Source organism: Centrocercus urophasianus, unplaced genomic scaffold, assembly GCF_019232065.1.
Source record: "Centrocercus urophasianus isolate 14NV4802_14NV808 unplaced genomic scaffold, USGS_Curo_1.0 seq_12, whole genome shotgun sequence".
NCBI classification, from domain to species: domain Eukaryota; kingdom Metazoa; phylum Chordata; class Aves; order Galliformes; family Phasianidae; genus Centrocercus; species Centrocercus urophasianus.
In genome coordinates this window covers 43,445,645-43,457,965 of record NW_024884364.1, presented here as the reverse complement: position 1 = coordinate 43,457,965, position 12,321 = coordinate 43,445,645, and the positions used below count along the sequence as shown (strand labels likewise).

Genomic DNA, 12,321 nt, shown 5'->3' with positions numbered 1-12,321 from the left:
TAGTGGGATTGAGTGTAATTTCAGTAAATTTGCAGATGACAACAAGCTGTGTGATGCAGATGGCACACCTGAGGTACAGGATGTTATTCAGAGAGATCTAGACAGGGTGAAACACTGGGCCCACGAGAACCTCATGAGGTTCCATAAAGCCAAGAGCAGGGTGTTGCACCCGGGCCATGGAAACCTCTGTTATCAGTACAAAGTGGGGGATGAAAGGATGGAGCACATCCTTCCAGAAAAGGACCTGAGGGTACTGGTGGATGGCAAGCTAGATTAGCCAGCAATTTGCCCTCATATCCCAGAAAGCCAACTATATCTTGGGCTGCATCCAAAGAAGTGGGGTGAGCAGGTCAAAAGAAATGATTCTGCCCCTCTACTTTGCACTGGTGACACTTTACCTGGAGTACTGCATCCAGATGTGGAGTCCTCGGTACAGACCTGAAAGTGGCCTTTCAGTATATAAAGGAGGGCTATAAGAAAGGAGACAGACTCTGTAACAGGGTCTGTTGTAACAGGACAAGGGCACATGGTTTCAAACTAAAAGAGGGGTGGTTTAGATTGGATATAAGGAAGAATTTTTTTTTACAATGAGAGTGGGAGAGGCACCAGCACAGATTGCCCAGAGAGGTGGTGGATACCTGGGGACAGTCCAGGTCAGGCTGGATGTGGCTCTGAGCACCATGATGTAGCTGTAGGTGTCTTGTTCACTGCAGGGGAATTGGACTAGATGGCCTTTAAAGGTCACTTCCAACTCAAAAGATTCTGTGATTGCATGACAGTGTCTCAGGTGACTTTCCTTAGAAGTGGGTCAATACTTATCTTTTCCTCCATTCAGCGCCAATTCCTCCATGCAATCCAGAATACCCTTAGCCATTTACCAGCACTATGAATCAGAAGTGTTGAGTCTGGCTGTTTCAAGCCTTATTGAGTGCTTCTGATGAATTACACTTCATCAGGTCACTGCAAAATTCTACTTTGCATAGCTTGTTTTGTAGAACTTCAGCTGGCTGTGAATTCATTTTACTTTTTCAGGAGGTTGCCAACGTATACTGCTGAATTGGCCAGCTCACTGAGATCACGGATGGTCTCACACTACTTAATCTGTGCGTTCAATATATATTTAAGTGTGATTACATTTCTCCAGGAAGACATTTCAAAGGAGTGCAAATGCTCACCAGAGGTGACAAAAAATGATATGGATAAGAAGCAGCAGGGGAATATAAATCTCAGAATGAAAAGTTGGGTGATGCAGAGTGATACAGTCACCCACTGCTCTCATGTCTCATTTGTACTTGCCAAATAACCAACTTAGCTCCTGAAGGAAAAAAAAACAAACAAAACACAATTGTTGAATGGTTGGAAGTACATTTTAAAAGTGGTATCAAACACAGAGCCTGGAAGCTCAGAAATACAGTGTGTAAACTGCATTTAAATAAAATCAAGAAAAAAAAAGGTGTGCCTACTTTTTAAAAAGAAATTAGTGTTTCATTCAGTTACAGTTAACAACTTGGACACTTCTGGTCAATACATTGGTCAAAAGAAATCAATTTTATTAGTTTCCAAACTGGAAGAGAGCAAGAAGGGGCAGGGAAGAAAAGAGCAAAAATCCATTTTGCTTGGATCAGCTTTCATTATTTATATATTTTAAGGAGGTTAAAAATGACAGAAAATAAGCAAGAAAGTCTCCTAATTAGTGTCTCTTGTTCACAAGTAAAATAAATAAGAGTCTACAGCCCCTTATAGCTTAGTGGTCAAGTCAAACTGTTAGTGCAGAAATTTAGGGTCAGCTTTGAATCACTCTTTAATAAACAAAGTCTCGAGAACAAGCAAGTTGCAAAATCCCATAGTAAAATCACCTTCTTTAGTCTTTAGAAACATACCTGTATATCTCGGTAAGAAAGAAGCAGGTTTATGACAATGTCAGAAGTCAGCACTTCAGTATTATCCATACGAAGCTTAATTCTAGCCAGCTCCTTAGCCAGTTCATCTCCTTGGTACTTCTCTCTAGCCTTCCTAATATCATTTAGCAGTGTTTCTTTATAATAGGCACTGAAGAAGTAGAAGACAGACATGGAAAGAAGACTTTAGATATTTCTTATGAAACAGAATCATTTAGCTTAGAAAACACCTTCAAGATCGCCAAGTCCAACCACCGATGTGACCTACTAAATCCTATCACTAAACCATGCCCCTTGGTGCCACACGTCTCTTAAATACAGTGATGGGGTCTCCACCATCACACTGAGCAGGGGAGGGCAACTATGAAACATAGCTGTATTTCTAATAAAAAGTACCATTTCCTCAGAGAGAAAACTACATCAAATGTTTCATCTAAACCTAAATTTTTCACCAGTTCATACATCCACCTTGCTTCACCTCAATCTATTGGGCTATGTATCAATACCAGGATTTTGAGATGACTTTTTTTTGCCACAGTAGAACTGGTGCTTTTTTTGGTCCATTACTGACAACTACAGATACAGAACTTTGTATTTCTCTCCTTAAGAAGACAGTACTTGGAGTGACATAGAGACAAAAGATCATTGTGACATAAAGAGGAGATACAGGATTTTATAACCAAAAGAGGAAAGAAACTTTCAAACAAAAACCAAAACAAGCCACCAAAAGCTAACCTACTTGTAGTTTGTTTGATGAACACAAAATGCATCATGTGTATTAAAATAAATATAATACATAACATAAAATCCAACAATAGGAGTTGCACAACTTATTTTAGTGCACATTGCAATGCCAGAGATTTGGAAAACTACAAAACTGTATCCTGTTATCAATATCACAGTTATAAACCACCTGAACAGACTACCTAAAGTAAAGGTGATCTGGAGCAATTTATGAAGCTAACAGCTGGGAAGTTAGCAGATACCGGACAGATACTCAAGACAGCAAAGCCACGTATTCACTACTGAAAAACTTTCAAAATACTGTCAAATGGAAGTCAGGCCTAATTCATCATGCAGTACTAATGTCAAGTTTGTATCTTCTTCCAGGTTAATGAAAATTAGCCCCTCTTAGGTGTTAACCAAACCTAAGACAGATATTGTGGTGATCTTATTTGAAATATTTTTTAAAAGTATCCACACGACTTAGGAATGGAAGCACCAGTTAAGAATGATTTTACACATGAGCTTTTCAAACATTCAAGCTTTTGGCAAAAATGTGGGGTCATCAAGCTACATCTTCCTCCTCACTGAGATCTACCACAATAGCATTTAACTCTGTATCAGTCCAAAAGCTCGATACACCCTGAAAACTGAAGAGAGAAAATTGGCTTGACTGCGGTGCTTTAATAAAATATTACCCTTATGCTGACAAGCTGTACTGACATTCCACTCCTCTTCTTGTCCCTTTCCTTAAATTGGGCCTGTGTTGCCTATCTGTAGCTTCCACTCCAGCACTTCTTTGGAGAAGCAGGAGGCAGCTTGTGTTTTTTCAGGCCAGCACTTTCCCAGACACTGACCAGCAAGGTGCCAAAGAATGGCAGATCTGCTGTGAATGGTGGTGAAAGTGGTGAGGGTGTGTATGGGCAGGTATGGGTCTATGGGTCCCAGCAGTGGAATGGGCAATGACACAAGAGAAAACAAAACAATAACTGCTACCTCATGCTTAAGACACAGGGGAAAAGATAACCTAGAAAGTCAGTCCTCTCCCAGGAAAAAAAAAAAAAAGAAAAAAAAAGACCAACTGCAAAGTACAGGAGGGACCATCCAGAGGGAGACACTTCTGCCTCCAGCCCAAGTCCTCAAAACTCCAACAGTCCCCTGTACATGCAGCTGAACAGTATCATGTTTACCAGATGATATCAGAAGGCTAATATTAAAAAGTAAACAACAACTGAAAAAAAAAGGAAGAGTTACTTTCTATTGCTGCCATAGATATATATACACATCTTTGTAGTGACACAAAAAGACGATCTGTGGCTTTGAGTTCTATGAAAAGGCAGTGACTTTATCTCCTGTTAGAACCTCATACACTGTAAGTCAAACTTAAGCACTCTGCTTACTGGTGGACTCACTGTGCTTACTGATATTTCAGAAAGTAACTATAAATCACTTCCTAGCATAACACGGTTAGTTAATTGCAACAGCTAGGGGACAGTGATCTGGAAAGCAGTAAAGATAGCCTCTTTTATTACTACATTAAGTGCAGTGAAAAAAATAAAATGAAATAAAATAAAAAAATAACAACAACAACAAAAAAATCAATGCTACTAGGAACTCTGTATCTTTTCCCGCAACATTAAAAAAAGAATATCAGAGGTTCTGGAAGTGAATGAATTACAAAATTACCATGATGTAACATGAACATCCTTGAGAAGGCTGATAAACCTGTCCACCAGGGGGACACAGAGTGGCCCCAAGATATTGTCCCAGTTGGGATGCATATACTCAGAAGCTCTTCTCTGGGCATCACTTTCACAGCAGAAGTAGTCAGCACAAGGGCTAACAACGTATGGAATGAAATAATAATTTCCACTGGAAGCCTAAAAGAAAAACAAATGTAGTTTAGAAAACAATTTAAAGTGGAAATACATTTGTGTAAACACAGGAATTATTTACAGTCAGAAAAAAACAGCTTTGGGTTGGCACCTAAAAAAACAAACAGATTTAGGTTGGCACCTAAGGAAGTTTCAGTGCAGTATTTAACACAATATGTGCAAGCATTAAAATCAATGAATTTTGTATGGAAGAGTTACAAATATTAGTAAGTAATAAAAAAGAGTTTGGATCTGTTTAGAAACAGTGCAATAAAACTGTTCACCCCAGGGATGGGGCAACCACAGCTTCTCTGGGCATCTGTGCCAGGGCCTCACTGCCCTCTAAAGAATTTCCCCCTAACATCTCACCTAAATCTTCCCTCTTTAAAGACATTCTCCTCTGTCCTATCATTATCAAACTGGGTAAAAAGTCTCTCCCTTTCCTGTTTATAAGCTACTTTCAAGAACTAGAAGGCCACAGCGAGGTCTCCCCAGAGCCTCCTCTTCTCCATGCTGAACAAGCCTATCAGTCTCAGCCTTTCTTTGCAGGACAGGTGCTTCAAGCCTCTGATCATCAGAAGAGCCTCTACTGCATGCTGCCATTAAGCATCAAATATAAAATTAAAATTAAAATCCATGCCTTGAAATATCTAAGACTTTTAACACAAAAAATCCCAAACCAAAAATCCTTAATAGGCTATAGACAGTGTAAATGTGATCAAGGTCCTGAAGTGGGTGAGGAAACAGGAAATGCCTTTCAGAAAATACAGTTAAGTTCAGATTCAATTCTTATGCTCCTGAGCAAGACCATAAAAGCAGATAACTAAGACCAGAAAGACTGATATCCTCTTTCAAGCTACAACAGTTCTCCATTGTTAAAATAAAAGTAAAAACTCAGCCAAACAATGCATTCAGAGTCACTATAAGCCCCAAAGCATGGGGCAGTATAACACAACTAATGCAGTCAGCTGCCACTGAGTATCTATCTGTTGTCACCTTGGGGATACCACGGTATCAAATGTGTACAAAAATATAACTTTCATTTTACTTCAGATCATCTAAGACTGCAGTAAAGCAGCAGCCATTTAAAGTCACTGGGATACTGGGAGAATGCTGAGAGGACTGAAAGAATGAAGATGAGGACAGCACGTTTTTATGTACATTAAGAAACTGCAAGACAAAAACAAACTGTTCACAGAAAATAACAGAGTATTCAGCTACTGAAAATATAGACAGCAAAAGCCTGTTGCTGATCTGGATTTGGAAGGATTTAGAACTTTAAATGATTTCTAATGGATAAAGATCAAGCAATGTTCATTCTTCACAAACCTTGCAGTACTGTACCTCTGTTGTAATAATACCATTACCTGTTGCAATGTTACCTCTACTTTCTATGAAAAAAAAAGTTGTAATTTAAGCAACCAGTATGTTAAAATTATTTAGTCCAAAGTTTATTCAAATATGCACTAAGTTATGTGCAATGCAAAAGCTGCTTGAGTATTATTTCTATTTTTAAGCCCATAACAACAAATTAGGTCTTCCTGCAATGGGGACAACAGCAACAACACAAGCTGAAAGCAAGATACAGCTTGTGATGCAAAGAGAAGTGCGGTTATCTCCCAAAATAGCAAAGCAATTTTCAGAAAATATTGAATGGCATGGACGAGGCATTATATTTCTTAAGTTCATCTATTTGACTGAGGTTTTTGCCTCTTTCTGGATAGCAGAATCTGTGCACTTGAAAATACATTTTCTCCATACCATAAATATTTTTACACACAGAAATCAGGAAAACTACACATATTTAAGGGTGTGACCTTGTTTGAAGAGCAACCACCACAGCTGTAGCTCCAACGATTTGTTTGTCATGTTTGGGAGTTCAGTCAGGTGGCAATGGATGTCTTTGGTACTACATGCAAAGGAAAAGATATCCTGCCTCCTGGCAGAAATATCACTGAGTAAAGCACCAAGGAAACAAAATACTGTATGCCCCTTAGAACTACTTTCCAATTTGTAGCCATTCCACCTACAAATGCATATAATCTAATTGTGATAAGTTTATATCTTTGTGGTTTATATAGATCACACATTGGGTTGATTTATTTCAGAACTATTAGCCATTTTTATCATCTTATTCTGAGAAATTTTTAGGTTTAAGAAATGTAGAAGTATAAAATAAAAGACAGACTGAAAAAAAAAAAAAAAAGAAGAAGAAAAAGGAAAAACTCTCAGCAAATAATGTATGAGCTAGCAGTGACACTTTTGTATTCAATCACAACAGTTCCAGCCACCAGAAAAAGAGCCCAAAGTAGGAACATTTAAAAAAATTACAGAAAATAGCTACAAGTAAGTTGAGAAAGGAACCTGCTTTTTAAAGGAAAAGGGTGGAAGGAACTAAGGGCAGAGTCACGTCTTTACTGAAGTAGTTAGGCCTGCAGAAGTCATTTTAAGATGTTGGCATGATGGGCTAAATGTAGTGCTTTTTTCTTAAAATACTCCTCTAAGTATTTTAAGGCTGTTAAAAGTGAAGATTTGACCTTGATAACAGAAACAGTTGGGTTGTTGATTTTTAATCATCTTGCTACAGTTATTCTGGCCAAACTGCCACTTTGTGACAGAGATACCAAACTAGAATTTAAGGGCTATTATTCTGAATGTGGAGTAAAATCTCTGCATCTTCAGAGAGGGAATTTTGCCTTCGCAGCTAACAGCTCAGCTTTTCCACTCCAGCCATGTCGTCCTTTTTGTCAATCACTCAAGGAGCATTAAGAGTGCTCACCCTCACTTACCAAGCAGTTGGAAAAGCAACATGCCAGATGACAGAAAAAGACTCAAAGAAGTCACATGCTTGGAGTATTCAGGGAGACTAATGGACTTTTATCTTAAGAATTCATCATAAGAATCCATTCGTACCTTAAGAATTTAAGTTTCCACAGTAGTAGATTTCTATGCCATCACATTCCTACCTATTTTACAATATAGGTGACTCTAAAATATCATCAACTTTTTAGAACACCTCCTGTTCACAAGTTGAACATAAGTGGTGTCTTTATATAAATATTGCAAGAAAGATTACTGTAAAACAAACAATCCACACACAAGATCCAGGTTGCAAGTAACATGTACTCTGAGATTACCATTGGTGCAAAAGAAAGCATAACTTTTATAGCACCCTTACACAAAAATGCTATAGACACAGTAAGAAGATGGCATGTTTATTAAGAGAAAACAGACGTAAAATGATGCATACTTTGCCTATCAGGCTACCATTGTGGTATTCAGGAGGTACTTCAACCCGAAGAAAAGTTTTGTGGTTGACAACCTACTCCAAATTGAAATAAAGCAACAAAGAGGAAAATACCACCATAAAACAGCATGAGAATCAAAACAACAGACATGAATAGAGAAACAATTAAAGAAAGAAACAATGGAGAAGGAATACAACTATTTATAGTAAATCTATTTTTACAAAAACAAGAAAAATAGTAGAGCACATTGCCAGCAAGAAAGTAGAATGTTAGGTTTCTTTATTTTTCTACACATCTCCTTGTATCACCATTAACTTGCTTTAAAAGTCTGACTTCTTAACAGTGGCAGATTCATTACCTGATTAGTTATCTAAAAGCCAATTGCTACAAATGTACCTCCCTTGAGACAGTAACATTTCCATAATTACTGTCATAAATTAATATTAAAAGCCTTACTTCATTATGCAAATAATAACTGTGTTATATGTAATGATCAGAAGTATTAAAAATATTTTTTACTATTTCTTCTCAAAAAGGAATAACAATCAACTCTAAGCTACTCTTCTCTCTTTCATTCTGTGCCCTTTCGAAACTCTTACCACTTCTGCTGCCTCCAACTTTTTAGTAATAAATTAATAGACAAACACCATACAATCTTTTATAAACTGCAAAAATAATTCATATATATATATATAAAGCCATTCTATAATACCACTTCTTCACATTATCAAATTCACACAGGGTAGTTATACTTAATTCAATCCACGGGACTACTAAAGTGGAGAATGTATCCAAGTGTCAAAATCTTTTTATTTAGATTTCTTATGTGTTCACTGACTTGAAGAATTAGATATGTAATTTATACAGCTATTGAAGCCCTGAAGAGACTTGGGGCCAATCTCAATAAAAACTGATTTTTCAACATAAAAATTTCTTTGGCAAGGATAAATTTCAATCTTGTTTCCTTTGGATCAAGGAGAAATTTGCTAGCAGCTCCTCCATAGCCAAGGCATCACTATCCTCTATAATTTAAGAAAAAAGAAAAAAACCCAAACATTTAAATCTCAAAATATTTCTTCAGGTACACAGACCTAAGTAATAATAAACTTTTTGGTTTAATAGCTATCCAACTTCCCTTTAAATACCTTCTCCCTTCCCACCACCCTTCAAATTAACAGTTTTTCAAACCCCTTCAGATCTACTATCAACTTATCAACTAATGAAAAATTTTCTTTATATTCTGAACTTGCTCTAATAATTTTTCCACAAGGGAAGTTCTAGCTTACATTCTCAGTGTCACATTCAAATAAACTAAACGGATCAAAACATTCAGTGCTAGAACTATTGTAAGAAGGTCTGAACATTCTGCTTCATGACCCCAGCAGTTTTTAAAACACTTTTTGTGCGCCTTTTCTTCTCTCCATCTCGGACATCTTTACACACTATTCCTTAAAATTCTGTAGAGGGAGACAAAATTTCCCTTCTGAGAACAAAAATAAACAAATCAAGGATATCAACAACATTTTGTACCAAAATATAATAATATTCCCAAGGATTTTGTGTAATGCTAAATTGGGGGAAGATTTTCTAAGCAATTCAGGCTTTGGAAAATCCTTGGAATTTTATTTCTTCCAGTAAACCTGTAGTAACATTAACATCTAAAGAAACTCCAATGTGCAAGCCAGTTTTCCAGAGAGAAATGCATTTTTCTGTACCCTACAATCTGGTAGTGCTCTCAGACCTTAACCTGTCCATAACAATGCAGGAAACACATTGTTCTGTCCAAACGGACATCTGCTATCTGTGTTATCACTGATAATTTCGACAGAAGAAAGGGAGCTGTGCCCAAACTGTAAGCGAAATTAGCAGAAGGTTGTCCTCAAACCTCCAAGGAGCTCTACGGAAGGAAAACTCATGGGGCACAGGCAATATTGACCTTGCATGTCATACAAGTGCAGTTCTGTTTTGGGAACTGAACTCCCACAGCCCACAATTCTTTTACAAATCTTAAATCTAAATAAACAATAAATTATTGATTCAGAACTTTTACTAATTGTTTGTGGGAGTCAAGTAGATCTGAATCACATCCTTCAGCTTTTTTTTATCCTGGAAATCTTTGTTCCTGGACAGTGGAATGAAGCTATAATCCTAGTTTTCCTACTCCTACACTTTTTTTTTCAGATATGAAGCAATTAAATATCTCAGGCACACACCACCACAGCTTGCCACTGTATAATTCTCACCGTTAGATCAGCTGTGCACAAGTCAACTTTCAAATCAATGCTGTAACTTTTTCTATGCATTGTTTTCAGCTTTATGTCCAGTTTCCTCACTTTTGCATCTTTCCTGATGCATAGTTAGCGTAATATTTTCCTTGCAAGGAAAATATCAACTTTTTTCAAGACCTACCTGCTAAAAAAAAAATCTCCACTAAGGACACGCAACACATTCACCTTTTCTGCATCTTTAGTGTGGTTCCACATCCATTCTATGCTGTTATCTTTTGCAATTTTGTACATGATTTGAGATTTGCAGGATAAATAGCAAAGGCGAGGGCAAGAAAACCTGAGAGAAAGATCCTAACTGCAGAACTGCATGCAGAAAGTTTCACTCTTGCTGCTGGAAAAATGGTGCAATGTGTCTGGTAGCAATCTCAATTACCTTCTTTCCTTACATGAGCACAGACACAGAGTACTGAAGCAGCAAGAGGACTTCTCTTCATAAAACCAGTAATGGTATTCCTGTGGCTACCTTTGGACTGGAGGAAGGCTTAGCAGATGAAGTATCTATCCTTCTTCCAACATATCTCCACACTCCAGTGAAGAGTGCACGTAAGCTCTTTCTGCTACATCACAGCTGTGACAGAGGCATACCAATAGAAAGATCAGTTCAACCAGGAAATGTGAAAGGAAAGTACAGACTCGTAGCAGAGTATATTAAGTGCTATATGCAATAGTTAGAAATGAAACTGCAGTGGTTACATGACTATTTACCTCACCCGATGTAGTAAATTCATGTCAATTCTGTAACTACCTATCTAGCACAGTAACCCTAATTAGCAATGGCCCTCCAAAAAAAAACTGATACAGAACTTTCGTTTGTTTGCAGGAGTCAATCTAAATGGCATTCCCCATCTTTTCCTATCCCGGAAATCCTAATTCCTGGACAGTGGAAGGAAACTACCTTCCCAGTTCTCCTATTCTTATGTGATATATTTTATCAAGCACTAAACCAGTAGCACAACTCTGGACTGCAGCAAACTACATGCCTCTCCAGACACATCTTGTGGCTTGCAAGGAGAGCAACTGTCTATTTGAAGCCAGTTCCAACTTAGAAAAGGATTAAGTTTGAACTTATTAATTATTTAGCTTGCTAATCAGTTTACTGCTGTTTCAGATTAAAAAACTGATTAAAAAATGCAACATGGGAGCACATTACAATAAATTTACTATCTAAGAGAATACAAATAACTTTGAGTAATATGAAAAGTCAAGAATCTATACTTGATATTTTAAGTCAATTATTTTTTCTTCTGTATTTCACTCACAATGGTCTTCGCAATCTAAGCACTTGAAGGAAGTAGGTTACACAACTCTTCCCCTCCCACCTTTTTAGAGGAGTGATCAGGATGCCAGTTTCAAGATCCCTCCTTGCCCTTTTTGCTAACCTGGTGTTTCCAGGTCTGATGCAGGAAACTTTACCAAATCCACTTTTCCTTCTCTTCCACATGAAGCTGAAGGAGGTCCTAACTCCCTTGTGGGGAGAGAATCAGCCAAAAGAAAAGGCTGCAGGCTGCTATTCCTTGGCACTAGGTTGAACTCCACTTTTGCACCACCTAAATGGCTCTTGTCACAATTCTCCCTCTGGCTCTGGAGGGGAAAGCATACACTTGTGACATCCACCAATTATAGCCTGAAGATGGAAGTAGCATTATTCACAAGGAAACCTCAAGCTGTTCTGAGGCCTCTTTTCACAGAGCTGCAGACTAGGAAATGCAGTTCCCGCTGCACAGTGAAACCAGATCAAAGATATCAAAGATCACCACAACAGACAGGAAAAGGACTTGGACTTACTCAACCTGATCTATCTTTAGCCTATATACTTGCTGCAGCCAAGTATAAACTGTAACTCAAAATAAGCAGCTGTAACTAATAAGTTATCTCTTTTAGTTCTCTTCTAAAAGATCAGTTTAACAAAATCAAAAGCCATTTTATTGTTTTAATCCTGTTTAGGATTACCTCAGAAAAGAATAAAAGTATATGGGAAACGTATAAAGGTTCAAGATTTTTATGAATTCAATAGCCTTCACTATAACAGTGTTTAATGAAAATAACCACTAATGGAAAATATCAAAAAACACATAAGTGTGCAAGACATTGTGGTGTATTACAGTAAGCCTAAAATAACTACTGAATTGTATCTTTCTTGAGGTTTACTTACTTATTCGGTTTTTCTTGCATTAAAGTTAAAAATGTTTTTAATTGAGGAAGGTTTTGCATTCCTCAGCAAAACCTGTGAATTTGTGAAGAGGATGGGTACAGAGTGGTCAAATGTGCTTGATGTACAGCCTTAATAAGG

At 37.5% G+C, this 12,321-nt stretch overlaps 1 protein-coding gene across 1 annotated transcript in view; it reads right to left on the bottom strand.

Annotated features, from left to right (window-relative positions):
- MAP3K15 (mitogen-activated protein kinase kinase kinase 15) overlaps window positions 1-12,321 on the bottom strand; it is a 77,394-nt gene that overhangs the window by 43,973 nt on the left and 21,100 nt on the right. The window contains exons 4-5 of the mRNA XM_042810797.1: window positions 4,308-4,501; window positions 1,881-2,049 (exon numbers count right to left, since the gene is read on the bottom strand). Of these exons, the coding sequence (XP_042666731.1) occupies window positions 1,881-2,049; window positions 4,308-4,501 (363 nt within the window). The remainder of the gene's footprint in view (window positions 1-1,880; window positions 2,050-4,307; window positions 4,502-12,321) is intronic.